General features: G+C 36.8%; 1 protein-coding gene across 6 annotated transcripts in view; it reads left to right on the plus strand.

The window, feature by feature from the left end:
- The window catches only part of RABGAP1L (RAB GTPase activating protein 1 like), a 763,363-nt gene that overhangs the window by 454,248 nt on the left and 281,999 nt on the right, over positions 1 to 27,116 (plus strand). For all 6 annotated transcript variants that reach the window (XM_049635168.1, XM_049635167.1, XM_049635169.1 and 3 more), the window contains one exon: positions 11,080 to 11,154. In XM_049635168.1, coding sequence (XP_049491125.1) covers positions 11,080 to 11,154 — 75 coding nt within the window. The remainder of the gene's footprint in view (positions 1 to 11,079; positions 11,155 to 27,116) is intronic.

Below are 27,116 nucleotides of genomic sequence, written 5' to 3' on the forward strand. Positions count from 1 at the left end.
GGCCTCAAAAGATTTGTCTATACCTGCTCTAACCAGTTTCTCTCCTCCAACTATTTACTAAACCCACTTCAGTCAGGATTTCACCTGTATTACTTTATTGAAGATGATCTTGTCAGAAGACAAACATATTCCAAATCATAAAACATCGTCATCTTAGTTAATAGTAACTCCATTCTTCCCATTGCTCAGGCTAGAAACCTTGCATCGTTTTTGACTCTCCTTTCTTTCTCTTACACTTAAGTTGAGAAAGTGTTAGCTACCACTAGAAGCAGAGGTCCCAGGATGTCAACCCACTGCATAGTTTGCAAGTGTTGAGGTTACTAAGAAAGACACAGCTCACACAGCCACTGGATGGAGCAGTACTTTCCCCTCATAGAAAAAAGAGCAAGGTCAGCTTCAGTAGTGAGTGTCAGTCCTCCAAGATGCCTATCACAGGGAGATGGTCTGCATGCACCTCTTCTGTGCTGCAGAAGAAAGAGCCCATTCCCTCCCCCTAGAGACTGTGGATAACTGTGGGGTTGACCAGGTGCCATATGACATACACACTTATAAAGAAGTATGCATCAAGCCTGGAATCGGGAAAGATGACCAAACAAGGTGATAAGCCCAGCACAGGGAGTAAGGGCTCCTTACCTCCATGTGAGAAAATATCCCAGGGCTGCAGCATACTCTTTTGCAACCGTGCAGAGGTCAACAGGTTGTGCAGGACTGTCTTTCACAACACATCTCATCCATTAGGAAATCTTATTGGCTCTATCCTCACAATACATCCAGAAACTGCATCTCATTACTTCCACTGTAGCCACCCTGGTCTAAAACTACAGCTGTCCACCTGGTTTTTCTGTTTCATTCATTTTTAAAGCTTAAGTCCTTACAGAGGTTTACAAGGTTGTAAACTTCACGTATGACTGTTCTCTGCATCATGAACTCTGTCCTAGTCACACACATGCCAGGCTTGCTCCCCCATCAGAGCCCTTGCACCGACTGTTCCCTCTGCTCAGAACACTTCTCCCAGAGATCTGTCTGCATGGCTTGCTCTTCTGCCTGTCTTGACTTATTGCTCCAGTGTTACTTGCCCAGCACTGTCTGCCCTAACCCCCCTCTTACACTTGCAGTGTCCTCCGAGTCCAGCATTCCTTAGCCCCTTCCCCTGTGTTACGTTTTGCCACTGCACTTACCTTCGCACTTACTTACACTGTTGTCTTTTTCCAATAAAAAAACAAGCTTTGTGAGAGCAGGTGTTTTGTCCATTTTGTTCACTGCTTAGACCAGTCTTTCAAAAAAACTCTCCACAAATATTTATTGCCTCAAAGTGTTTGAAACTTAGGGAAGTTAACTAATTATTGTAAGAGGCAGAGGTGGAATTTGAAGTGTTTGGCATTCAGATCCACTATTAGAAAACTTGTAAGTAAATTTTTTGACGAACAATGATTTTAGAACACTTTACCATAAAAAGCTACTGTCCTGGGTCCTATAGTTAGGGGCCAGTTTTATAGTTTGGAAGCGAATCTGAGAGCCTCGTAACCATATTGCTTTTATAGGAAAACACATGCCAAATTTCAAAGAAAATACTGGTAAATGAACTGTTGATTACTATGGACTGTCTGTACTGAATTCTAAAGGAATAGGAAGATATGTCATTCATAATGACTCTAAAGGCTTGGAGGAAAAGGAATACGATGAGGAATGTTTGGTACTGAAAATTTTTATAAAAATATTGATTTAGTCCCAAATTTTAAAACTTCAAATTATGGTGTGAGAATACATCTACATTACCTTTTCATTTACTTGGTATTTCTAATGTTTATGGCCCTTCTTAAAACTAATTATTCATTATTCTAATCACTAAAAATTTTGGTTTTGTTCATGAAAAACATTTTATATTGATTTGCTTTTTGTGGGCTAATTCAGAAATAAATGATGTCAACTTAATTCTGGATATCAGTGTGTGTGCATTCCCAAAGATGTATTTATATATTTCTAAGATATATAGATAAATACAATTAGATACAGATGTTATCTAAGAGGGTACACACACACACACACACACACACACACACGTATGCACACACACACACACAGTAGATCTCCATTATTCATAGATTCCATATTTGCAAATTTGCCTATTCACCAAGATTTATTTGTAACCCCCAAATCCGTACCCTCTCTATTTTTGTGATCATTGATTGATGTACCTCTCCACTGTGTCGAAAAATTTGAGACCTGATGTATACATTCCAAAGTTCACATGAAACCAGGTAATTGTCTGTCTTCTTGTTTCAACTCTCATTCTATAAATAACAGTTCTTTTTTGAAGTTTAGTACCTCATTTTTGTGCTTTTTGTGATTCTGGTGTTGGTGATTATGCTGTTTAAAATGGCCACCAAGCGTAGTGAAGTGCTGTCTAGCAATGCCAAGCACAAAACACAAGAAGGCCATGACGTACCATATGGAAAATATGTGTGTTCGTTAAGCTTTGTTGAGTGGTAGTGATATTGCCCATGATTTCAATATGAACTAATGAACAATAAGTATCAAATAAAGTGTCTTTAAATAGAAATACACATAGACATAAAACAAGGTTATGGTGGATTGATTGACCAGGGGCTCCCAGAAGCCTAATCCTCTGTTTCCCCCTTTGGGGCATCGATTCAGTATCTGCTAATTCAGTGTTCACAGCAACTTTATAGAGCAAACAGCTGCAAGGAATGAGAATCTACTGTGCATAGGTATAATTTTCTCCAAGAAGAGTAGTTTCCAGTGGTTATCTACCTCACTATTTTATTTTATTTATTTTTTTTACCTCACTATTTTAATCACTTATGTTAAACTCCAGCGGAGCCTTGGTATGTGTTTTTCATATATCTGTTTTCTAGAGATGTCACCCAATTTGAAATCTTACCACAAATCATCGACTGGAAAACTACTAATAAGTAGTAAGCTTTTAAAAATTTTAGTTAGATGTTTAAAATTATGAAATATACATTCAAATGAGAAAACATGATTTGTATTTCTGAGTTTTAAAAGTCAATAATAGAAGTAACATCCTTATGCCAACAGCTTAGGAAATACAGTATTACCAATATCTTTGGATACTTCCAGGTGTCTTCTTAGAGTCAATCTTCCTCCACCCCACCAGAGTCAGCCACTCTCCTAAACTTGGTGATTACCATTCTTCTACCTTCTTTAAATAAACCCACATCTCTGATTAGTTTATGACTATGTACTGAATACAACACAGAAAGAAAAATTTATGTTTTATCATTAAGTTCTGCGGTTGCTCACCCGAACTCTGCAACATTTGTCAACAATCACTAAGATCCAGAGTCTACATAGTAAGAGTAGCTAAGACCTCGAGATCCGAAGCCAGGCTGCCTGAGTTTGAATTCTAGCCTGCTGCTTACTAACTGGGTGACCCTGGGCAAGTAATTTAGCTTTTTGTGCCTCTGTTCCTTCTTCTATAAAATGGATGTATTGGCGCGCCTGGGTGGCTCAGTCGGTTAAGTGTCTGACTTCAGCTCAGGTCATGATCTTGTGGTGTGTGAGTTCGAGCCCCACATCGGGCTCTGTGCTGACAGCTCAGAGGCCTGGAGCCTGCTTTGGATTCTGTGTCTTCCTTTCTCTCTGACCCTCCCCCACTTGTGCTCTCTCTCTCTCTCTCTTTCTCTCTCTCTCAAAAATAAATTAAAAATGTGGGAAAAAAAAATTTTAATGGATATATTAATAGTACTTAATTCAGAGGGTTTTTGTTAAGGATTAAATACATTTATATAAACACCTAGAACAATGGGCAGCAATTATCAATAAATGTTAGTGGCTATTTTACGGTCAGAGAAATTAATGCTAAAGGATTCTTTGCAAAGCCATGTGTGTTATGTGCTGTATTAAATAATCTTTTCTTTAAAGGTTACCCTAATTTCTTTTAGACAGCCAGGTGTCTTACGGTTCTTGTCACTCTGTGACATCTTTTCATTTAGCTTTTCGTGGCACTATTTAAACATAGTTTTTCCTTGGTATCTCTTTTTGTCTCTTAGATTGTATGAGAACAGATCTCTTTTTAGTCTATAAATAAACTTATTTCCACATATTTTACACTTGGTTGTTTCCATGACATACTCATTGAAGGGCTCTTGGTGCCAAGAACAGTCCAAAGGCTGGTTTGTTTGTTTTGATTTCATTTTGGCAGAAGCTCATTGCAGGTAGTAGATGAAACTGTTTGTCTATCAGTAGCCAGTTCATCAGCAAATATATCAGTTCCTTTAGCACTGCCAAGAGCTAAATAGGGATATGTTTCAGAAGTTTGATCCTCTCTTGTATGCCCACATCACAGCCTCTCTGGCTTCTTAGAGTACATGTTCTGATTTCCTTTTCATTTTTTCCTGTGAATCTGAGCTTCCTTCCTCTTTACCTATAAGTGTGTTTGTATGATGAAATAGACAATAGATACCTGTATGTTATCCATTCCTGGGACAAAAGAGAACTGTCATTCTGTGTTTCCTGCATCAACCTAGTAAAGGTTTGTGTGTGAGAGAGTATTTTGGGAGGAAGAAGATTGTAGATTAATCTTTAGATACAATTTAGCTGTAAGACTAAAATTTTCCCTAATGTTTTTAAGGTAATTCAAGATCAGTACTGGTTATTTTGTGTGTGTTTGGGTTGGTAAAGAAAGTCCCACTACCCTGTGGGAAATTATTTTCAAAGTTAGCATCCCACACTTTAAAAAAAAATCAAGTGTTTTCTATATTTATTTGATAAAGAAGAACTTACATTTATAGATAAATGTTAGCACCAACTAGATTATGCCTTACAAATATCATGTTATGTCTAAGTTCTAGCCTGTAGTGAGCATGTTAATAAATATATTACATAGAGAAATTAAAAGTTCTCCTTCCCTAAACCCAGAAGTCATAGATTGAAAAAGATTAAACAAGAATCAAGATTTGTCAAAATGTCATCAAGAATTGTCATTTCTCGGGGCGCCTGGGTGGCTCAGTCAGTTAAGCGTCCTACTTCAGCTCAGGTCACGATCTTGCAGTCCACGAGTTCGAGCCCTGCGTCGGGCTCTGGGCTGATGGCTCAGAGCCTGGAGCTTGCTTCCGATTCTGTGTCTCCCTCTCTCTCTGCCCCTCCCCCATTCATGCTGTGTCTCTGTCTCAAAAATAAATAAACGTTAAAAAAAAATTTTTTTTTTAAATAAAAGAAGAATTGTCATTTCTCTTGAGACTGTGGAGTCTTATCCCCCAACCCTTTTGACCCCCAAGGCAAATCAGAAGATAGGCCCTTCCATCGTTTATGGACCCAAATGCATAAATGTCTAAGAAGAATAACTCTGCACAGAGTGAGTCTAAATGATTGTCTTAGTCTCTTCAGGCTGCTGTAACGAAAATAGCATTCACTGGGTAGCTTGAACAACAATTTGTTTCTCATAATTCTTGAGGCTGGGAAATTCAAGATCAAGGTGCTGGTAGATTCAGTGTGTGGTATGGGCTTGCTTCCTGGTTCGTAGATGGCCGTCCTCTTGCTGTGTCCTCACATGACAGAAGAGACAAGGGAACACTCTGGGATCTTTTTTATAAGGACGCTAATCCCATTCACGAGAGCTCTACCCTCCTGACCTTATCACCCCTGGATGGCCCCATGTCCCAATACCATCACATTTTGGATTAGGTTTCAACATATGAATTTGGGGGGTGGGGGGGGGATATAATATAGGTATTAAGCATACAGGCTCTGTATTTAAACAGATTTGGGTTGAAATCCTGGCTCTAGCTTTGTGTCTCTGCCCAAGTTGTTTACTTTCTCTAAACCTGCTTCTCTTATCTCATATGCTTTGTGTGAATTGATTGAGAACACAGAAAAGCATTTAGCGCAGTATCTGGCCCATAATAGAGGCTCTCTCGTGCCTTTGTACATGCCTTTCCCCTGCAGCATGCCTAAGGAGTCTCCATATTCTTCCTTCAAGCTTGTGAGGCCAAGTCTCCAGCAGTTCTGGTCCCATCCCTTTTTTTTCTTTTGTAAGATTAAAACAACATCACCTTGTGTTATGTCTTTCTTGCCTTTAACTCTGCTTCTTACACGATGATTTGGCTGCTCACCCTTTCTCTCTGAGCTCCCACCTCTCTGGCAGCGCTTCTCTCACTGCGCCTGGTTTCACTGCACACACCGAATCAATCCTTCCACGAGACTCTGAGCTGAGGTGCGTGGACCATGTCTTTTCATCATTGCATCCACCTCACAAAGCACAGTATTTAATTACATAATAGATGCTCAGTAAATACTGGCTTGCTGAATGAATATTGAAAGTACTCTTGGGAACCCCGCCAGAAAAGTGGGCTATAGTTCAGAGCAGAGAGCAGAGACAGGGTGCAGCCACAGATTGTTTTCCCCCAAAACTGTTATGACAATGTTCAAATATATTTTAAAAAATTACAAAGAATTGTACAGGAAACATCCACCAACTCACCACCTGGGTTCTACAGTTAATATTTTGTTACATTTTCTTGATCACTTATCTGTCGATCCATCTACCTGCTATTCAATTGATCAATCCCTTTTAATATTTTCAGGCATTTGAAAGTAAATTGCCTTTATGTGTCTTTATACCTTATGCCTAATAGTGCAGCAGGTATATTATTATCTAGAGCTCAATATTTGCTAACAGTTTTCCTCTGCAGGTACAACTTCTTATCAGTGAAATGTACAAATACTAGGAGTGCCGTTTCATTAATTTTGACAAATGCAAACTTGTGTCCAAGACATTGAAGCTTTGTCATGTGTTCGCAGTTCATCCCTGACCCTTCCCCCAGAAGCAATCTTTGTTTTGATTTTTTTAACCCTGTATCACTTTGACTTGTACAACTTTATGTTAGTGGAACCATGGAGGAGAATCATTTTCATGTGAGATGTAGTTCACACAGCGTAATAGTTCTAAGATTCTTCCGTGCTACAGGTATAAGTAAGTGACTTGTCACTTTTTTTTCTTGCTGAGGGAGGAGTGTTTCATTGTATGAATATACCGTGTTTATACGCTTCCCTGCTACGGGATACCTGAGGCTGCTTACAGTTTGGGGCTATAATAAATAAACCTGTTAGGAATATATCTCAACTCTCTATCAGTCTTTGTTGTATACATTTGCATTCATTTCTCTTGGGTAAATACGTAGATACGGAATTGCTGAGTCATAGGGTAGGTGTATATTTAGTTTTCTAGAAAACTGTCAATTTTACAAAGTAGTTTTACTATTTTACACTCCTACCAACAGTGTTTGAGAATCCAAGATACTGACATTTAGTGTATTGGTCTTTTTATTTTAGTTTCTGGTGGCTACATAGTAATATCTCACAGTGGTTCTCATTTCATTTTAATTTATTGTCTAATGATGTTGAACACTTGGCCATGGTCTTACTGGCCATTCATAGATAACCCTTTGTGAAATGTCTCTTCGGATCTTTTGTTTTTAAAATTGAGTTGTTCGACATTGAGCTGTAGAAGACCTTTATGTACGTGTTGCAAGACTTTTTCCAGATATGTTTGCAAATATCTTCCCAGTCTGTGGTTTACCTATTTATTTTTTTAACAATGCCTTTTCATCATTAGAGGTTTTTAAAAATTTGATAATATATCAGTTTATTCTTTTATAGTTAGCACTTCTGTGTCCTGGTTAAAAAAACCTTTGCCTTTACCAAATTACAAAGATATTCTGTGTTTTCGTTGAGTAGCTTTATAGTTTTAGTTTTATGTTTAGAACTGTGATAAGTCTGAAATTAATTTTTGTGTGTGAAGTAAGGTAGGGATCCAAGTTCATTATTTTCCTCATATAGATATCCAACTATTTGAGCATATTTATTGAAACAATTTTCATATACTTGCAAGTTGATACATATAAACAATTTTATTTTCCTCATTGTATTATCTTGGTAACTTTGCTGGAATCAAATAATTTTATAAGCGTGCCTGTACTTCTAGGCTTTTTGTTGTTTACTGATTATTTGTCTACCCTTCTGTCAGTTTTATACTATCTTGAATATTGTAGTTTTACAGTGAGTATAGTAAGGGCTTCTCTCCTGTTACTCTTTGTTCCAGAATTTCCACCCCCACTTTATAGCTTTTTCTCCAATCTGTTCTCTGGGTCTTCTAGCCAATAAGACTGCTGTTTTATATCCAAGTTTTAGCCATCCGATGCAGTAGCCCTGGTGCCTGATCTTTAGCAAAAGCCATAAAGAATGGGAATATTACCCAGTGTCGTTCCCTTCTTCCAAGTTTATTCTCCCCGCTAAGTTTCTGACTGCTTTTGTTTAGCTCTTCAGTGTCTTCAGGTAGCTGTTTTATATAATTGTCCAGACACAGTTTAAATTTGTTGCCAGAGGGAAGATTGGTCCAGTAGGAGCTGCTACTCCATTACAGAAGTGGTGTAGAGACGGTTTTTAAAAGTCGGATGGAGCAAGCATCTGGCCAGAGATGCACTTAAAGTGAGGAATGGGGAGAGATTTGGTGCAAAGGGAGGCAAGTTTCGAATAAAGGGAGAGGATTCAGTTCACCTCAGTTAGAGAAGGCTTATACTAAAGCCAAAACAGTGCTTGGAAGGACTCCAAGGATAAGAACTTGCTAGAATGCTGTTTTTTAAACTGTGAATCATAAAATCAATTTAGCAAGTGGTGTCTGAAAAGTCATTTTTGCTTCTGACCTAACTAAGAACCATAAAACAAGTAGAAAGTAAGATCATTGCATTACTGATGTGCACTTTTAGCCTCAGCTGTCTAGTTAAAGAATAGTGTGTGGAGTCACTGAATTCATACCTTCTCTGTCTGATGTATCATGGACCTTTATTTTCTGTTAGAGTTCTCTTGTAACACAAATGAGCATATAAACAGCACACTTCTCAGTAAACATTAACTATCCCTCAGTAAATAGATGAAACATTTGTTAAAATGATGTCAGGGTCGGTGAAGCATGGGCGGCTTTTGGAGATCCACAGTTTTAAAGAATCCTCAACTGACATCTTTCATGGGGAAGGGGAAGCCTTGAAAATATATTTGCCATTCTGTAACGTGCTGTCTCATCAACAAAGCCCAGAGTTCCTTGTTCCTTGTTCATGAAAAAGGAAGTGACAGAGCACCATCAGCAATGCTCCAAATTGGGATAGAATTAGAACCTTTTCCCTCTTTCTTCCTTTTTTGTTCCTTTTTCTTTTCTCTCTGTAATCCTTCTTCCAGTCCCTAATACACACACCCATGAGCTCTGGATAAAAGTACAAATTAAGCAATCAGAACTATAACTGTATAAATCAAAGAAAATTAAATAAGTAAAAGGATGCTAATGCATCTTTCAATTCTTAAAATTAGGCAGAGCTCTGGAAATTGGTGATAATGAAGAAAAAGCTCCTTTCAGATTCATTAGGTAATGTTTCCATGATCCAATTTTTCTCTCATTAGAAGAGAGTGTGATAATATCATCATTAGCAGAAGAAGGTTAAGAGAGAACAATAGTACTTCAAAAGACATCATTAGGAGGGTGAAAAAGGCAGGGCACAGACTAGGGGAAAATATTGGTAACACATGTGTCTGGCAGTGACTCGTAAACAGAATGTATCAAGAATTCCCATGAATCAACAGTAATAAGACAAACAACCTAATGAAACAAATGAGCAAGAGCTTGAAGAGAGTGTCACAAAAGAATATATATCAGTTGCCTAAAAGCATGTGATGGTACACCCTACATCTTTAGCCATCGGGGAAATGCGAATTAAAACCATAGGAATTAATAAAGAGAAAGAGACTGGCAGTATCAAGTATTGACAAGGACGTGAAGCATTAAATATTCATAGTTTGCTGGTATGGGTGTGAAAACTGAGTGACAACCACTTGGGCAGACACTTTGGCAACTTGTTATAAACAAGTTAAACAGACACTTGTCATTTCAACCTTGAACTTCCACCCCTAGGTATTTACCTAAAGAGAATGAAAATCTATATCCATGAAAAACCCTTGTGTATAGATAGCAGCTTTATTCTTACTAACCAAAAACAAAGAAGCCCAAATGTTCATCAGTGAGAGAACGGATAAACAGATTGTGGTATGTTTACACAGTAGAATAGTACTCATCAATGAAGAGGAATGGCCTGCTAATGTACACAACCACATGGAAGAATCTCAGAAACATTATACTGAGTAAAAGAAGCCAGACACGAAAGAGTTTATATTAAATGATTACATTTGCATGAGAGTGTTTAAAAAAATCAAAGCTAATAATATGTTGTGAGAAAAACCAGATCAGGGGTTGCCTAGGGGAGGTGGTTTGACTGCAAAGAGGCATGAGGGATGTTATGGAATGATGGAAATATTCTTTAATAATGGGGTTACATAAGTGACCCAGTTCAAGGAATTGTGTGACTAATGTATGCTTTTCACTGAATACAAACTCTATTTCAAGAAAGTTGTTTTCTTTTGTTTTTTTAATTAAAAAATGTTTCAGATCCGGTACTTTAACTACTTTGGCATATGGGAGCTACTACACTTCCCCTCCTCCCAGTGGTGACTCTTCCTAGTAATCTTTGATAACCACTGCCCTGGACAGAGACAGTTTTTAGACTTACAGAATCATAATGCATTGTATTAAATGCATTAAATAGAAATCCCCTCACTAAAACGAAGCACAACACATAGATGGGATACATGGGATGGGATACATATCCAGGATTCAGACAGCACCATCGGTATATTTGTCTTTGCATTAGAACTCCACAACTACTCTAGAACCTACCCACCCTCTTCTACCCTTTGCTCCTGCCTTCCATGGTCTCATTTGCCTGACTATAAACCGTAATGGAGCTTTGAAAAGTAGGTGTTCTGAATATCTCTTTATTCCAAATTCTGAAGATGAACCTGGAGATAATGGGGCATTTAGAATTGCTTTAGAAACTATATCGCATCTTTGAGGATCCCACTGTGCTAATGATTCACACATTTAAGTTGCAATTGTGGTGCACAGCCTAGGGACAAGTTCAAGTAGTAGCCTGATGTTAACGTACATTAAAATCTGTGAATATTTACAGTATTTCTTTCTCTGCGTCTTTTCTCTAGGCCTACTCTGTCTACGATGAAGACATTGGATACTGTCAGGGACAGTCCTTTCTTGCTGCTGTATTGCTGCTGCATGTAAGTAATTTTCCATGTGATAAATGGCATGGTGCTTCCAAGTTTATTTTATTTTCTACTTGGTTTTCTTCTTCCTTCCCATTTTCCATTTATCTGATGGAGATTACACATGGCATATCTTTTTTAAAATGTACCTTTGGTGATAAAGTAAGAGATCTGATGTCAAGTACAGGACGGTTTCTCAATTGAATTAATATTGCTAGCAAGAAGGGAATAAATTGCTTATTTGGAGTTATTTTTAAAGAGAACCCTCTAGAAATAAAGAAGTCAGTGTAACTGCTCAAATATGAGCAGGACTAGGACCATTATGAAGGAATATGGCAAGGAAGTCTTCTCTTTTCTGCAGTTTATTTTTGTATACTCTCTTTCCTTTCAGTCACCTTCATTTAACAGAACATTTATTGATCATCGGTCTGTCAGTGCTGGGCTAGGAAGTGCAGTTACAAATATGAATAATTTATTATTTGTGTTCTGGAAGGCCTCATAGTTCAGGGTGGGACACCAGTACTATAGGCACATACTTATTCTTTTTATGTGTCTTTATGGATTTTTCTGACGGTCACTAAAGACCTTATGGTATGCTAAGTAAAAGCAATACACAGAGTAAGAGCACAGAAAGGAGAATTACCCAACCCAGCTCTGCCAGAACTTTCAGGAAAGACTTTCTGGAGGAGATGGTAACCTTGCCAAGACATAAATAATTTAGGTTGGGAAAGGTGGGGGGGGGGGGAGTAGAGATAGCTAAACACGAACATGAACAAATGCATGGAAACACATAAGGGCACAGCATATAAAGGGAACAATATGAAATTACAGTTTTTGTTCAGTTACTGTCGGAAAATTTATGCTAGGAAGAGGTATGAGGTAAAATGGTTAGATGGGCAGGGACCAGGGGTGCCTGGGTGGCTCAGTCGGTTAAGTGTCTGACTTCAGCTCAGGTCATGATCTCACAGTTTGTGAATTTGAGCCCTGTGTTGGGCTCTGTGCTGACAGCTCAGAGCCTGGAGCCTGCTTTGGATTCTGTGTCTCTGTCTGTCTGCCCTCCCTCCTCTCTCTCTCTCTCTCTCTCTCTCTCTCTCTCTCTCTCTCAAATAAACATTTAAAAAAATTTTTTTAAATAAAAAGATGGGCAGGGACCAAATTATAAAGACTCTAATCATGTCAAGAAATGTGGGCTTTATTCTAAAGGTAAGGAGGTGCCATTGATCAGTTTGAAACAAGGGAAAGATAGTGAGATGTTCATTTCAGATAAATTCTTCTTATACCTTGTAGAGGGTAATTGAAGGGAGCAAGCAGGAGCAGAGAGACCAGTTAGGAAATATCAGTCTAAATGAGAGATGTTGAGAGCCAGAGAAAAAGAAGCAGAATAAGAAGCATGCAGGAGGCAAATTGGTTAAGTTTTATGGAAGGATTAACAAAGGAAGAGTCAAAAGTAATATGTCTAATTTTCTAGCTTTGGTGACTGAATTACTTGGATTTTTAGCTGAGAAAGAAAATAACATCCATTGAGATTGAACGGAGAAAAATGATTAGGAGTTGATGATGAATTTTGTTTTGAATTCTTTGGGTTTGGGATATTTTGGAGACATCTGAGTGAAGCTGTCCGCCATCCAGTTGGATGCTGGAGACTGATGCTGGGGGGAAAATCACTGCTGAAATCATGAGAGTAGATGAGATCATCTAAGAAAAATAGAGTAAAACAGTATAGAGCCCAAGAACTGAATTCCAGATATTGAAAGGATTGATGAGGAGGAGGAATTCTTGGCGGATTTCTGATTTTCAGGAAGGAAGAAGCAGTGCCGTCACATGTGGCAAAGAGGTCCAGCAAGTTTAAAACACAAACAAGCATTTCTTTTACGTTTGCATTCTGGACATGAAGAGCGATTATAGTAGATTCGTGGTCCTGATTCTGATAACTTGATTCTAATGATGACAATGATGTATTGTAATAAATCACTTTATTTAACTTTGAGTTTGATATCTTCCTCCATTGCATTATCATCTGTTTGTGGCTTTCTTGATCTTTTCCTTGTTATCCTCTTTCTTTGATTTCTCCATGGCCCATCTTCTTGGTATTCTCTGTGATAATCAAGCACTTCATGGCCACAAATTCCCAGGGCCCTTGTTCTGCTACAAAACCTACCTAGTGTCTAAAATAGCTCTCTAACACAAGAGGCTGTTGTAGGCAGTGACATTGATGTCTTCACCAAGGTTCAGAATCCCGTTTCTTCTAAATGTATTTTTTTTTTAACGTTTGTTTATCTATTTTGTGAGAGAGCAGAAGAGCGTGAGAGAGAGCCAGCAGGGGAGGGGCAGAGAGAGAGGGAGAGAGAGAATCCCAAGCAAGCTCTGTGCTATCAGCACAGAGCCCAGTGCAGGGCCCAATCCCATGACCATGAGATCATGACCTGAGCCAAAATCAAAAGTCAGACGCCCAACTGACTGAGCCACCTAGGTGCCCCAGAATCCCTTTTCTTCTAAAAGGAGCCTTTATAATCACTCTGATGAGAAGCTAAAGCTGAAGCCACGGGTGGTGAAACTTTGTCTTCTACAAAGTAATCTTTGTGTATATCATAGTTTAGCATTTTAGACCTGTAGTCCTATTAAACACGTTACAGTATATTGATTAAACTTCACTGAGAAGAACATCTTTCTGAGAAATCTGTTCTCACATTTAACAGAGGGTTAATTAAATATAAGTTCATATTTATTTGGAAATACCTTACCATGAGAAAAAGAGATAGTGACCCAAATAACTAGAAAGCTCAAAACCTAGAATTTTTTTCCTACATTATCTACCCTCATCTTAGAAGGGTCACGTGGCAAGCTTGCATTCTAAACATACTCACAAAGTTGCTTTCAAGCTGTATCACAAGATGGCTAGAAATTCAGTCTAGTTTCTCACACTTTGTATAATAACAATTATGCAGTTGTTGCCATTGCTTATAAAAATAACTGGAAATACAGAAATACCTACAGAATCTTTGAAGAAATGGTCACTGGTATGCAGCATAGTGTTAATGAGAAACATTGTAATTTTTAATTGAGAGTGTTTGCAATAATTCTTTTAATCAGCATATTCCATTAAATGACCAACTCATCCATTAACCAACTCGAACAAGAGAAATCACCTGTAATTTTTTTCTTTTTCATATTTTTGCCTCTGTGGCATAAGCAGGTAGAAGAATAAAGGCTAGCTTAAACAATTCATCAAATACGCTATCTCAGGTTCCAGGGAGATATGTTATTTGCTACTAACTAATTTTTTATCAGTTACATAAGCATTTGCTTCTTTTTGCTGCCAGACATCCTTTGGCAGCTCCATATTAATCATTGTCAGAATCTGCTTCTTTTCGGATACTGTCTTTTCCTCCCCCATGGTCATTTATATTTCACAGTCACTGCCTAAGAGGAAGGGAAGATCAAAAATGAAAATATGTTCAAAAACAAAAGGTTAGAATTTTTAAGGTTTTCCATTGTCTAAGTAATTTTAGGAAATAATTAATTTCTCTTTCTTGATACTTAGAAATTTCCAGATGCTTTGATAATAGCTTTGCAACTTGTAGTATTTTAAGCCAAAGAATTGTCTGTCATAGTAGATGCTAGTATATCTATTGATAGAATTACAAGGAATTTATCATTTACAGTTGGAGAAGAATATTATGGCACAGATTGCTTGTAACCATTATAGTGTTCGTGTGCCTTTGATGTTAAATATGCAATAATAATCAGTGATATCATCATTATAGTATTAGTCATTGCTTATTTGGAAATATGATAAATGATATTCTTGTATATATTTCATTCTAAATATCATATAAACTATTTTAAATAATTTTTAACCCAATATGTTTTACTACCATACTTCTTGTCAAGAAGTTTAAAATTTTTTTTCATTGAACATACATTTTTTTTTAGACCTTCAGAAAATCATGTTCCTTTTTAAGGTTAAATTAGCGTATATATACTATTATTGGCAAGCATGGAGGCTTTCCAACTACAGAAAGGATTATTTTTGGATAATCCAGAATGTTTAAAACTATTGAATTAAAAAAAAAAAAAAAAGGGGCGCCTGGGTGGCGCAGTCGGTTAAGCGTCCGACTTCAGCCAGGTCACGATCTCGCGGTCCGTGAGTTCGAGCCCCGCGTCAGGCTCTGGGCTGATGGCTCGGAGCCTGGAGCCTGTTTCCGATTCTGTGTCTCCCTCTCTCTCTCTGCCCCTCCCCCGTTCATGCTCTGTCTCTCTCTGTCCCAAAAATAAAAATAAATAAACGTTGAAAAAAAAAAAAAAAAAAAAAAAAAAAAACTATGGGCACAATTCCTTCAGAAACCAAAGGCTTTGTCTGACAAAGATATGCATACCCAGCAATTCCACTCCTAAATATATATTTTAGTCAAACTTATGCACATGTACACCAAAATTGTGTGTTAGAATTGTCCTCAGATCAGTGTTTATAACAAACACCTCAAATGTCCGCTGTTAGAGTGTCTAATACTAGAATTGTAATTAGACATTAAAATGGAAAAATTGTGATATATTTAATAGAACACTATATAACAGTGAAATGAATGTTTTACACTACCTAAATTAATGTGAATGAGTCATACAAACATAAGGTTTAGTAAGAAAGAAGAGTATACTTGGTATCATTTGTTATGTTTCCCTTTAGTGGAAAGGTCATAGCAGACAAAACTGAAGTCTATTTTTAGGATGCTACGTAGGTGGAAAATATAAATAACACCAATGAAGTGATTACTGATAAAGTCAGAATAATGATTTCTTATTTATTTATTCATTCATTCATTCATTCATTCATTCATTTTTGAGAGAGAAAGAGCACATGCGAGCCCAGGGAGGGGTAGATAGAAAGGGAGAGAGAGAATCTCAGTCAGGCGCCATGCTGTCAGACTTTGTGATCTCAAACCGTGAGATCATGACCTGAGCCCAAACTGAGTCAATGCTTAACTGACTGAGCCAGCCACCCAGGTAACCCAGGATAGTGATTTTTTGACAAATGAGGAGTCATTATTGGGAAGTGACATACCAGGATCTTCAAGAGTACTGACAGTACTCTATCTTAACCTGGGTGGTGGTTACATTTGTCTTTATAATTATTTGGTTTCACTTTATGATCAAATTATTTATTAAAGCATACATTTAACTTTTATGCATTCTTGTGGGTTATATTTAAAAATGAAATAAGGTTTAAAAATTACAAGTTACAAATCCTTTAATGCAACTCCCCAAAAAGATAGGTTTAAGATAAGATTTAACCAGTGGACTTAAGAAATGAGAAGCAGAGCTACTTCCTAGTTTTATTAAAATATTTCCGCAGAACCCAAGATGGAAGATACTGACTTCCTAGTGTCTTTATATGTATATGTAAGTAAAAGTACATGTGCCATTATATTATTCAGCATTCTGCTACATGTGACGTAACCTTGACTTAGAGTAGCTGAAATTTTTAATGAGCTGTATTTTTTAATAAGTCCTGTACTCCTAAATCATTTTTTTCCCTTAAGATCCAAGAAATTTTTCTGTTCCAAGTTAATTCTTGCTTCACTTCTTTTGAGCCATTTCACAACATCTCCATGTGCGTAAATACACTCAAGACATCTTACCTTTAAAAAACAGTCTCTTGATCTTCCCATTAACTACTGTCTTTGGTTTCTCTGCCCTTTCAAAGCTGAACTCTTTCATGGATAATGAAAGGCACAACTATACATTTGAATTGTGGTTTAATACCTTTCAAGTTTCCTAAACTCTCTGAGCTTCAGCTTCTTCATTTATAAAATGAAAGTAATATTATCATTCTTCTAGGATTTTTATGAATATTGAATACTTTATATTATTAATGAAAAGGGTCTTATTTTGTGTCTGGCACAAAAAAAGCATGCAACCATGGAATTAAATCCAGGCTTTACTTAATAGATGTGTAGTTATTGGAAAATCACTTAACTTCTCTGAACTTCACTAGTTAATATTTAACATGTAAAAATAATACACACCTTACAGAATTTTTATGAGGATCAGATGGAGTCATGAACGAATGCCTCTAATAATACTATTTGTTGCTATTTTTTTCTAAAATTGGTAATTATTTACTCTGCCTTTTCTTTTGGACCCGTGTCCCACTAGCTTAAATCGATTGCACACAGCAAACTAGTATGTTGTACAATATGTTTTATGGCTTATAAATAGACATTTAATTTAAATATATTTTAGCATGTATTTGATTTAAAAGGAAAATGAACAGCTAGAAGTTTTCGTTTTATTTGCTTTCCAATTTGTAAACAGAAAATGAACACTCACGAGCTCATGATTTTCAGAGTTGTCACTAGCATCTTTCTTTGTTGAAGAAAACTAATAATTAGTGGAATTTTCATTGCCTTCACGGAAAAACATAGATTTATTACAAAAATATATGAAACACCATCATGGATAACAGAAAATTTAGTTTTATCCTAAATAAGGGGATTATTTTATATTAACATATAATTTTACTTTGAAACATATGTTGATGTATCTTACATCAGGTGAGCCTTAAAAACTTTTGAAGTACTTAGACCTGCTTTGTTTTATGGTTCATTGCAGAAAGAAGCAACGAAGCTTAGAGACTGTCTCCATTCAGTGTTAGTACAGATGGCAGATACTTATCAACATTTGTTACCAAACAATGATTACATCATGATTGATTCTCAGATTACACATGTGAGTCAGGTCCTTAGTTTTGTATTTCATAGAGCCATGGATGATATTTTGATATCTTAAATTATAAGATGTTAATACTTATTTCCTCCTTTCCCCAATAAAACAGCACTGATTTTACGACAGAGATCCTGTATGTATATAGCAAAGATGGGTATTCAATATTAGAGATCCCCATGATCCAGATTCTTAATATTTTTAAAAAAACGTATATTGGTTGGCAGTTCTGCCTGATTTGGATCCCTAGTCAATGGGCCAGACTGGCCATGGAACGTGTTCTACTGCTTTGCTCAGACAGGGAAGGAAATTCATAGCCCCACCCAGTTGCTGAGCTTAGCCTCCAGTCCTGACCAGAGAATCCAAGCTACTGTAGATTCCATGTTATAGCCCTGCTCAGACAGAGACCCAAGTCAGAAGCCATGCCCAACTCTTGATCATAGCCTCTGGCCCTGCATAACAGTGACCCTGGGCAGACTCAAAACCTAGTCTACAGAACCACCAAGCCAGAGTGCCCAGCCTACAGTCTTGCCCAGGCTACACTCCTACCCAATTGCTGAATACAGCCTGCAGCCTCACCTAGTTAGGAAACCTGGACAGTAATTTCACCTGAGCACAGAACACAGTCTCTAGCCTCACTCATCTGTGGGATAATAGCTGGAAACCCCTCTTGACCAGAGAGCCCAGGCAGTTACTCTATCCAACAGCAGAGCACAGTCAGTGGCTTGCCTGGTTGTGAAGCCAAGCCTATGGTCCTGCACAACTTTGAGATACGCTGCATGGCCCCACCTGAACACAAAGGCCAGCCAGCATCACCATCTGGTCAGGCAGGACAACCTGAGACCCCACTTGACCAGGGGCTATTTCAGAGGTCAACCCATAACTCTGCCTAACTGGGGAGTCCAACCAGTGGCACCACCCTGCCAGGGAACGTGGCCTCTGACCGTGTTCATCTAAAAGTGATTGCAGAACCAAGCTAGTGGCCTCACCTAACCATGGAGCATTGCCAGCAGCCCCACCCAATCTGTGAGCCCACCCACTGGTCTTGAATGTTTAGCACAGCCAGCAGGCTCACCCAACTGTGTAGCCTAGCCAGTACCATCCCCCCCAGATCTCAGAGCATGAGCAGTGGCCTCACTCAACTGGTCTCTGATAGCACGCCCTGCTTTCCCACAGATGCTACTAACTAACCCATTAGTACTTAAGCTGAGCTAACTGGTGAAGGTCTTTTCATGCCAAAGCAAACCTGTCATGTGTGGAAGAGGAGACCACTTAATCAAGTGTGCAGATAAGAACATAAGGAATCATAGATCATGAAGAATCAGGTAAACATGACACTACCAAAGGAAACTAATAAAGCTCAAGTAACTATAAAGAAATGGAGGTCTATGAAATGTCTAATAAAGCATTCAGAATAATCCTTTCAAAGTTCAGTGAGCTACAAGAACACACAGATAACTAAATGAAGTTAGGAAAACAAAATGAAGTCAAGAAAGAAATAGAAACCATCACAATACAGATTCTAGAGCTGAGGACTACAATGATTGAACTGAAGACTTTAATAGACAACCACAACAGACTCAACCAAATGTAAGAAGGAATCTGTGAACTAGAATATAAGTCATTTGAACTGTCATGTCAGAGGAGCAAAAAGAAAAAAATGAAAAAAAGTGAAGAAAGCCTACAGAACTTATGGGACACCATCACATGAAGTAATATATGCATTATGGGAATCCCAGAAGGAAGTGAAACAGGGAAAGAAAGTCCATTTAAAGCAACAATGGCTATACACCTCCCAAACTTGGGGATAGAAAAGGACTTCCAGATTTATGATGCCCAGGAGACCCCTAATGGTTATAATCTGAACAGGGTTACACCAAAACACATTATAATTAAGTTGTCAAAAATCAAAGAGAATTTTGAGGACAACAAGAAGAAAGCTACTCACCACATATAAGTGAACTCTCCATATAACTATTTAGTATCTCAGCAGAAACACTGTAGGCCAGGAAAGAGTGGGACGATATATTCAAAGATGTATTGAGAGAAAAAGTATATCATACCTGGCAAAGCTAACCTTCAGAAATGAAGGAGAGATAAAGATTTCTCCAAACAGCCAAAAGCCGAGGGAGTTCATCATCACTGGACCTCTCTTAAAATAAACTCTGAAGGGCATTTATCAAGCTGAAATAAAAGGGATGCTCATTAACATTGTGAAAGCATATGAATGTGTAAAATTCACTGGTAATGGTAAATATGTAGTCAAAGTCGGTTTGTATAATATATAGTGGTAGTACATAATTTACTTACAACTCTTGTGTAAAGTTAAAAAAATAAATATATTAAAAATAACCATAACCACAATAATTTTTTTCTATACAATATAAAAAAGATGTATATTCTAACATCAATAACCTAAAGTGTGAGGTGGGGGGGAGAAGTAATAGTATCCCATTTCTTTATACTATCAAAGTTGAGTTTTCCTAAGCCTGAAATAGGATGTTATAACTATAGGCTATTTTATGTAAGTATCATGGTAACCACAAAGCAAAATTGACAGTAGATTCACTAAAGAGAAAAGAAGAGAAAGCATACTGTCACAGGAAGCCATTAAATCATAAAGGAAGACAGCAAAAGAGAAAGCAAGAAACAACCCACAAAAAAAGTCAGAACACAGTTAACACAATGTCAATAGTGAGCTGTTATCTATTAATAATGACTTTAAACATAAATGGATAAATTCTCCAATCAAAAGATATAGAATAGCTGATTGGAAAAAGAAAACAAGACCCAATAATATGTTGTCTATAAGAGACTCACTTTAGTCTTAAGGACACATACAGACTGAGAGTAAAAGGAGAAAAAAACGTATTTCAAGCAAATTGTAACCCAAAGAAAGCAGAGGTAGCTATACTTACATTGGACAAAATAGACTTGAAGCTAAAAAAGGTCAAAAGAGACAAAGTCACCATATAATGATAAAAATGCCGTCAAGAAGATATAACAATTAAAAACATGTATTCACCCACATTGGCACACCTAATATATAAAGCAGATACAAACAGAACTAAAAGGAGAAATAAATAACAACTGTAATATTTGGGGACTTTAAAACCTCACTGTCAACAATGGATCATCTAGGCAGAAAACCAATAAGGAAACAGCAGATTTGAACAGCACTATAGACTAAATGGACTAAACAGACATATACAAAACATTCCACCCAACACCAGCAGGATACACATTCTTCTCAAGCACTCATGGAACATTTTCTAGGATAGATCATATGTTAGGTCACGGAAAAGAATCTCAAGAAATTTATGAATATAGGACCTGTATAAGGTAGCTTTTACCATCACAGTGGTATGAAACTAGAAATCAGTAACAGGAGAAGAGTTGGAAAATTCGTGAATATGCAGAAATTAAACCACACGCTCCTGAACATACAGTGATTCAAAGAAGAAATCATCAGGGAAGTTAAAAACTACCTTGAGAGAGGGGCACCTGGGTGGCTCAGTCGGTTAAGTGTCTGACTTCCACTCAGGTCATGATCTCACAGTTCGTGAGTTCAAGCCCCACATCGACCTCAGAGCCTGGAGCTTGCTTCAAATTCTCTCCCCGCCCCTCTTTCTGCCCTCCCCTGCTCATGCTCTGTCTTCTCAAAAATAAGTAAAACATTAAAAAAAAGATCTTCAGAGAAATGAAAATGGCAACACTAAATACCAAAACTTACAGGATGCAGTAAAGGCAGCTTTAGAGGGAAGTTTATAGTGATAGATGCATACATCAAGGAAATAGTCATATCTCAAATAACCTAACTTTATACCTCAAGGAGCTAGAATAAGAACAAGCTAAGCCCCAAATTAGTAGAAGGAAGAAAATAATACAGACTGCAACAGAAACAAATGAAATCGAGAATAGAAAAGCAATAGAAAATATTAACAAAACTAATAGTTGGTACTTTGAAAATGTAAACAAAATTGACAGATATTTAGCTAGACTAACCAAATAAAAAAGAAAGAAGACTCATATAAATGAAATTATAAGTGAAAGAAAAGACATTACAACCGATACCAGAGAAATACATAGTATTATGAGATTACTATGAGTAAGTATGCTCCCACAAATTTGACAACCTAGAAAAAAATGGATAAATTCCTAAAAACAGCCAATGAAGACTGAAGAGATAGAAAATCTGAATACACCAATAATGAGTAAGAGGAGATTGAATCAGTCATCAAAAATCCTCCAACAAATAAAAGTCCAGGACCAGATGGTTTCACTGGTAGAGTCTACCAACACTTTAAAAGAACCATTAATACCAGTCCTTCTCAAACTCTTCCAAAAAGTTGAGAAGGGAAAACTCCCAAATTCGTTTTACAAGGCAAGCATTACCCTGACACCAAAACCATATTAAGGACACTACAAAAAAAGAAAACTGTAATACAGTATACTGTTGATGAATATACATGCAGAAATTCTCAACAAAATACTAGCAAACTGAATTGAACATCACATTAGAAGGATCATACACCACGAGCAAGTGGGATTCATCCCTGAAATGCAAGGATGGTTCATATGCAAATCATAAATGTGATATATCACATTAGTAGAATGAAAGATAAAAATTGTATGATCATCTCAATAGATGGAGAAAAAGAATTTGACAAAATTCAACATCCATTCATGATAAAAATTCTCAACAAATTGGGTATAGAATGTACCTCAACATAATTAATGCCATATATGACAAACCAGTAACATCATACTCAATGGTGAAAGGTTGAAAGTTTTCCCTTTAGATATACAGATGACCAAGAGCTACAATAAAAGGTGCTCAACATCACCAATCCTCAGGGAAATGCAAATCAAAACCACAATGAAATATCACCTTATATATACACATATATATGTGTGTGTGTATATATATATGTATATATACACCTTATATATGTACATATACACCTTATATATATATATACATATATACGCGTATATATACACGTATATATGTGTGTGTATATACGTGTATATACATGTGTATATATGTGTATATATACACGTATATATGTGTGTATATATACGTGTGTATATATGTGTGTATATGTATGTGTGTATACATATATACGTGTGTATATATATATGTATATATACGTATATATGTGTGTATATATACGTATATATATACATATATATGTGTGTGTATATGTATATATACGTGTATATATACATATATATGTGTGTATATATATACATATATATAGGACAATGGCTATTATCAAAAAGACAAAAAGTAAAAAGTATTGGCAAAGATGTAGAGAAAAGGGAACCTTTATGTACTATTGGTGGGAATGTAAATTGGTGCAGCTGCTATGAAGATAGTATAGAGATTCTTCAAAAAATTAAAATATAACTACCGTATGACCTAACAGTTCAAGTTCTGGGTATTTATCCAAAGGATATAAAAACACTGAAGCCAAAAGATATATGCACCCCTATGGTCATTGTAGCATTACTTACAATAATAGCCAAGGTATTGAAGCAGGCTAAGTGGCCATGGATGGATGAGTGGATAAAGAAAATGTGTCTCATATATGTATGTGCATTATGCTAAATAAAATAAACAGAGAAACACAAATATTATATGATCTCACTTACATGTAGAATCTTACCAAAAAAAGTCCATAAATAGAGAAAACAAATAGTTGCCAAAAGTGGGGGGTTAGGGGTACGTGAAATGGGTGAGGGGGAGGTCAAAAGGTATAAACTTCCAGTTATTAAATAAATAAGTCATAGGGATGTAATGTACAGCGTAGTGACTATAGTTAATAATACTGCTTTGCACATTTGAAAAATGCTAAGAGATTAAATCTTTTCTTTTAAATAAAATTTTTTAATGTTTATTTATTTTTGAGAGAGAGAGAGCATGAGCAGGGGAGAGGCAGAGAGAGAGGGAGACATAGAATCCGAAGCAGGCTCCAAGCTCTAGGCTCTGAGCTGTCAGCACAGAGCCTGACGCGGGGCTCAAATGCACTAACTGTGAGATCACAACCTGAGTCGAAGTTGGGAGGCTTAACCAACTGACCAGCCCAGGCATCTGTATAATGCTGGGATTAAATCTTCAAAGTTCTCATTGCAAGAAAAATCATTGAACATCTATGGTGATAGATGTTAACTAGACTTGTGATCATTTCAATTATGTACAGATATTGAACTATTATGTTACATATTATGTTACATACCTGAAACTAATATAATGTTATGTGTCAGTTATATCCCCACTGAAACAAAGAAAAATAAAGCTTTTTCTTGACTATGAATAAGACAAGGGAGACCACTCTCACCACTCATATTCCACATAGTAGTGGATATGCTAGCCAGAGCAGTCAGGCAAGAACAAGAAATCATAGATATCCAAATCAGAAAGGAAAAAAATGAAAGTCTTTCTTTGAAGATGACATGATCTTATGTATAGAAAACCCTAAAGACTTCACCAAAAAAAACTGTTAGAACTAATCAGCAAATTCATTACAGTTGCAGGATATGAAATCAACATACAAACTTCAGTTATGTTTCTATATACTTAACAATGAACTATCTGGAAAAGAAATAAAATAATCCTATTTACAGTAGTATCAAAAAGTTAAATATTTAGTAATAAATTTAAGGAGGTGAATTACTGTACACTGAAAACTATAAAACATAGATGAAAGAAATTGAAGAAGACATAAATGGAAACATACTCCTTCTCATGGATCAGAAGAATTGGTAATAACCAAAGTCATCTACAGATTCAGTGCAATCCCTATTAAAATCACAATGACAAGGGTGCCTGAGTGGCTCTGTAGGTTGAGCATCTGGCTCTTGATTTTGGATCAGGTCATGATCCCAGGGTTGTGGGATCGAGCCCCAGGTCAGGCTCCATGCTGAGCATGGAACCTGTGTAAGATTCTTTCTCTCTCCCTTTCTCCCCCCCCCCCCCCCCCCCCGCCCTTTGCGCCTTTCCCCCACTTGTGCTCTCTAAAATTAGTTTTTTTTAATTTTAAAAACTTAAAAATCCCAATGACAGTTTTTCATAATTAGAAAAAACAATCTAAAATGTTGTGTGGAAACATAGAAGACCCTGAATGCCAAAACAGTCTTGAGAAAGAAGAGCAAAGGTGGAGGCATCACACTTTTCTGATTTTAAACTCTCTTACTAAACTATAGTAATCAAATGATACTGACATATCAGTATCTCCTACAAAACTATAGTAATCAGTATGATACTGACATAAAAATTGTTCTGTAGACCAATGAAACAGAATTGAGAGCCCAGAAATAAAGCTATGCATATATAGCCAACTAATAATTTGACAAAGAAGCTAGGCATATTTAATGGGGAAAGGGTAGTTTCTTTAGTAAATGGTGTTAGGAAAACTGGACACCATATGCAAAAGAATGAAACTGCACCCCTGTCTTACATCTCATAAAAATTAAAATGGATTAAGTATTTAAATGTAAGACCTGAAACCTGAAACCACCTAGAGGTAAACATAGATAAAAATCTTTTTGACTTTGGTCTTGACAGTGATTCTTTGGATAGGACATCAAAAGCACAGACAACAAAAGCAAAGATTAACAAGTGGGACTACATCTTCATGGCAAAAGAAACATCCGCAAAATGAAAGGGCAGCCTACACAATGGGAAAAAATATTTGCAAACCACATATCTGATAAGGGTTAATATCCAAAACATATGAAGAACTATAACTCGGGGAGGGGAGGGAGCAGATCACCCAATGAAAAAATGGGCAGATGACCTGAATAGACATTTTTTCCAAAGAAGATACTCAGAATCTAACAGGTATATGAAAAGGTGCTCAACAACACCAATCATCATGGAGATAAAAAACACAATGAGATATTGTCTCACACCTGTTAAAATAACTATTATCAAAAAGACCAGAGGTAACAAATATTGGCAAGGATGTGGATAAAAGGGAACCCTTGTACACTTTGGTGGGAATGTAAACTGGTGAAGCTACTATGGAAAACAGTATGGACGTTCTTCGGAATATTAAAAATAGAACTACCGTATGATCCAGCAATTCCACTTCTGAATATATGTCCAGAAAGAATGAAATTACCATCTTAAAGTGATATTAGCACCCCCATGTTCATAGCAGCACTATTTACAATAGGCAAGACATGGAAACAACCTAGATGTCCATCAGCAGGTGAATGGGTAAAGATAATGTGGCATATACATATAATGGAATACTATTCACCCATAAAAAAGGAAATCCTGACATTTGTGACAGCATGGGTAGACCTAAAGGGCATTATGCTAAGAAAATAAGTGTGCATCAGTTATATGTAGACTCTAAACAAGCTGAAGTCATTAAAGAGAGTAGATTGGTAGTTGCCACGGGGTGGGGCGAGAATGGGTGAGTGTGGTGAAATGGTACAAACTTTAAGTTATGAAATTAATAAGTTCTGGTTAACAGTTTGATGACTATAGTTGAAAATACCGTATTGTATATTTGAAAGTTGCTAAGAGAGATCTTAAAAGTTACTACACGAAAAAATTGTAACTATGTGAGGTGACAGATCTTTTAACTAATCTATGATGGTCATCATTTTGAGAAATATATATATATGTTATATTTTTAACATATCTATATATAATCATCACTTTGAACACTTGAAAATTACACAGTGTTCAATGTCAATTGCATCTCAATAAAGCTGGAGAAAATGGAATGATTAAGCTTACAATGAGATAAAGTTTTAAAATCCAGAAGTAGTAAATACTGAAAATCACTTACTCATTGTTTTGCTGCATTGTACTGTTATCTGACCTCTGAGTCTGTTTGTAGATGTTTTAATCTGGATGATGGAAATACTATCAAATGCTGCCCTGCTACACAGCACTTCTCAACTCCAGTCCATTTACTTTGTGCTGTTTGATGAGTTCTGGATAATGGCCAAATACTCCTAATGCTTTAGCAAGACCCCTATTACCCAACTTGTTAATAGAATTATTAGTATTATGTTTATTTGCATTGACAGTGCTAATAAATTATTTAATTTTAGAAGTAAAATCTTGTGCCATTGTTGGAATCATTCGTGGCCATCAGTAAGTGATTATTGTTTAGAATTTCCAAACTGTGGGGGTGCCTCACTGGCTCAGTTGGAAGAGCATGTGACTCTTGATCACAGGGTTGTGAGTTCGAGCTCCACATGGGGTGTAGATTTTACTTAGATAAAACTTT

The sequence above is a fragment of the Panthera uncia genome, chromosome F1, assembly GCF_023721935.1.
Source record: "Panthera uncia isolate 11264 chromosome F1, Puncia_PCG_1.0, whole genome shotgun sequence".
Lineage (NCBI taxonomy): Eukaryota > Metazoa > Chordata > Mammalia > Carnivora > Felidae > Panthera > Panthera uncia.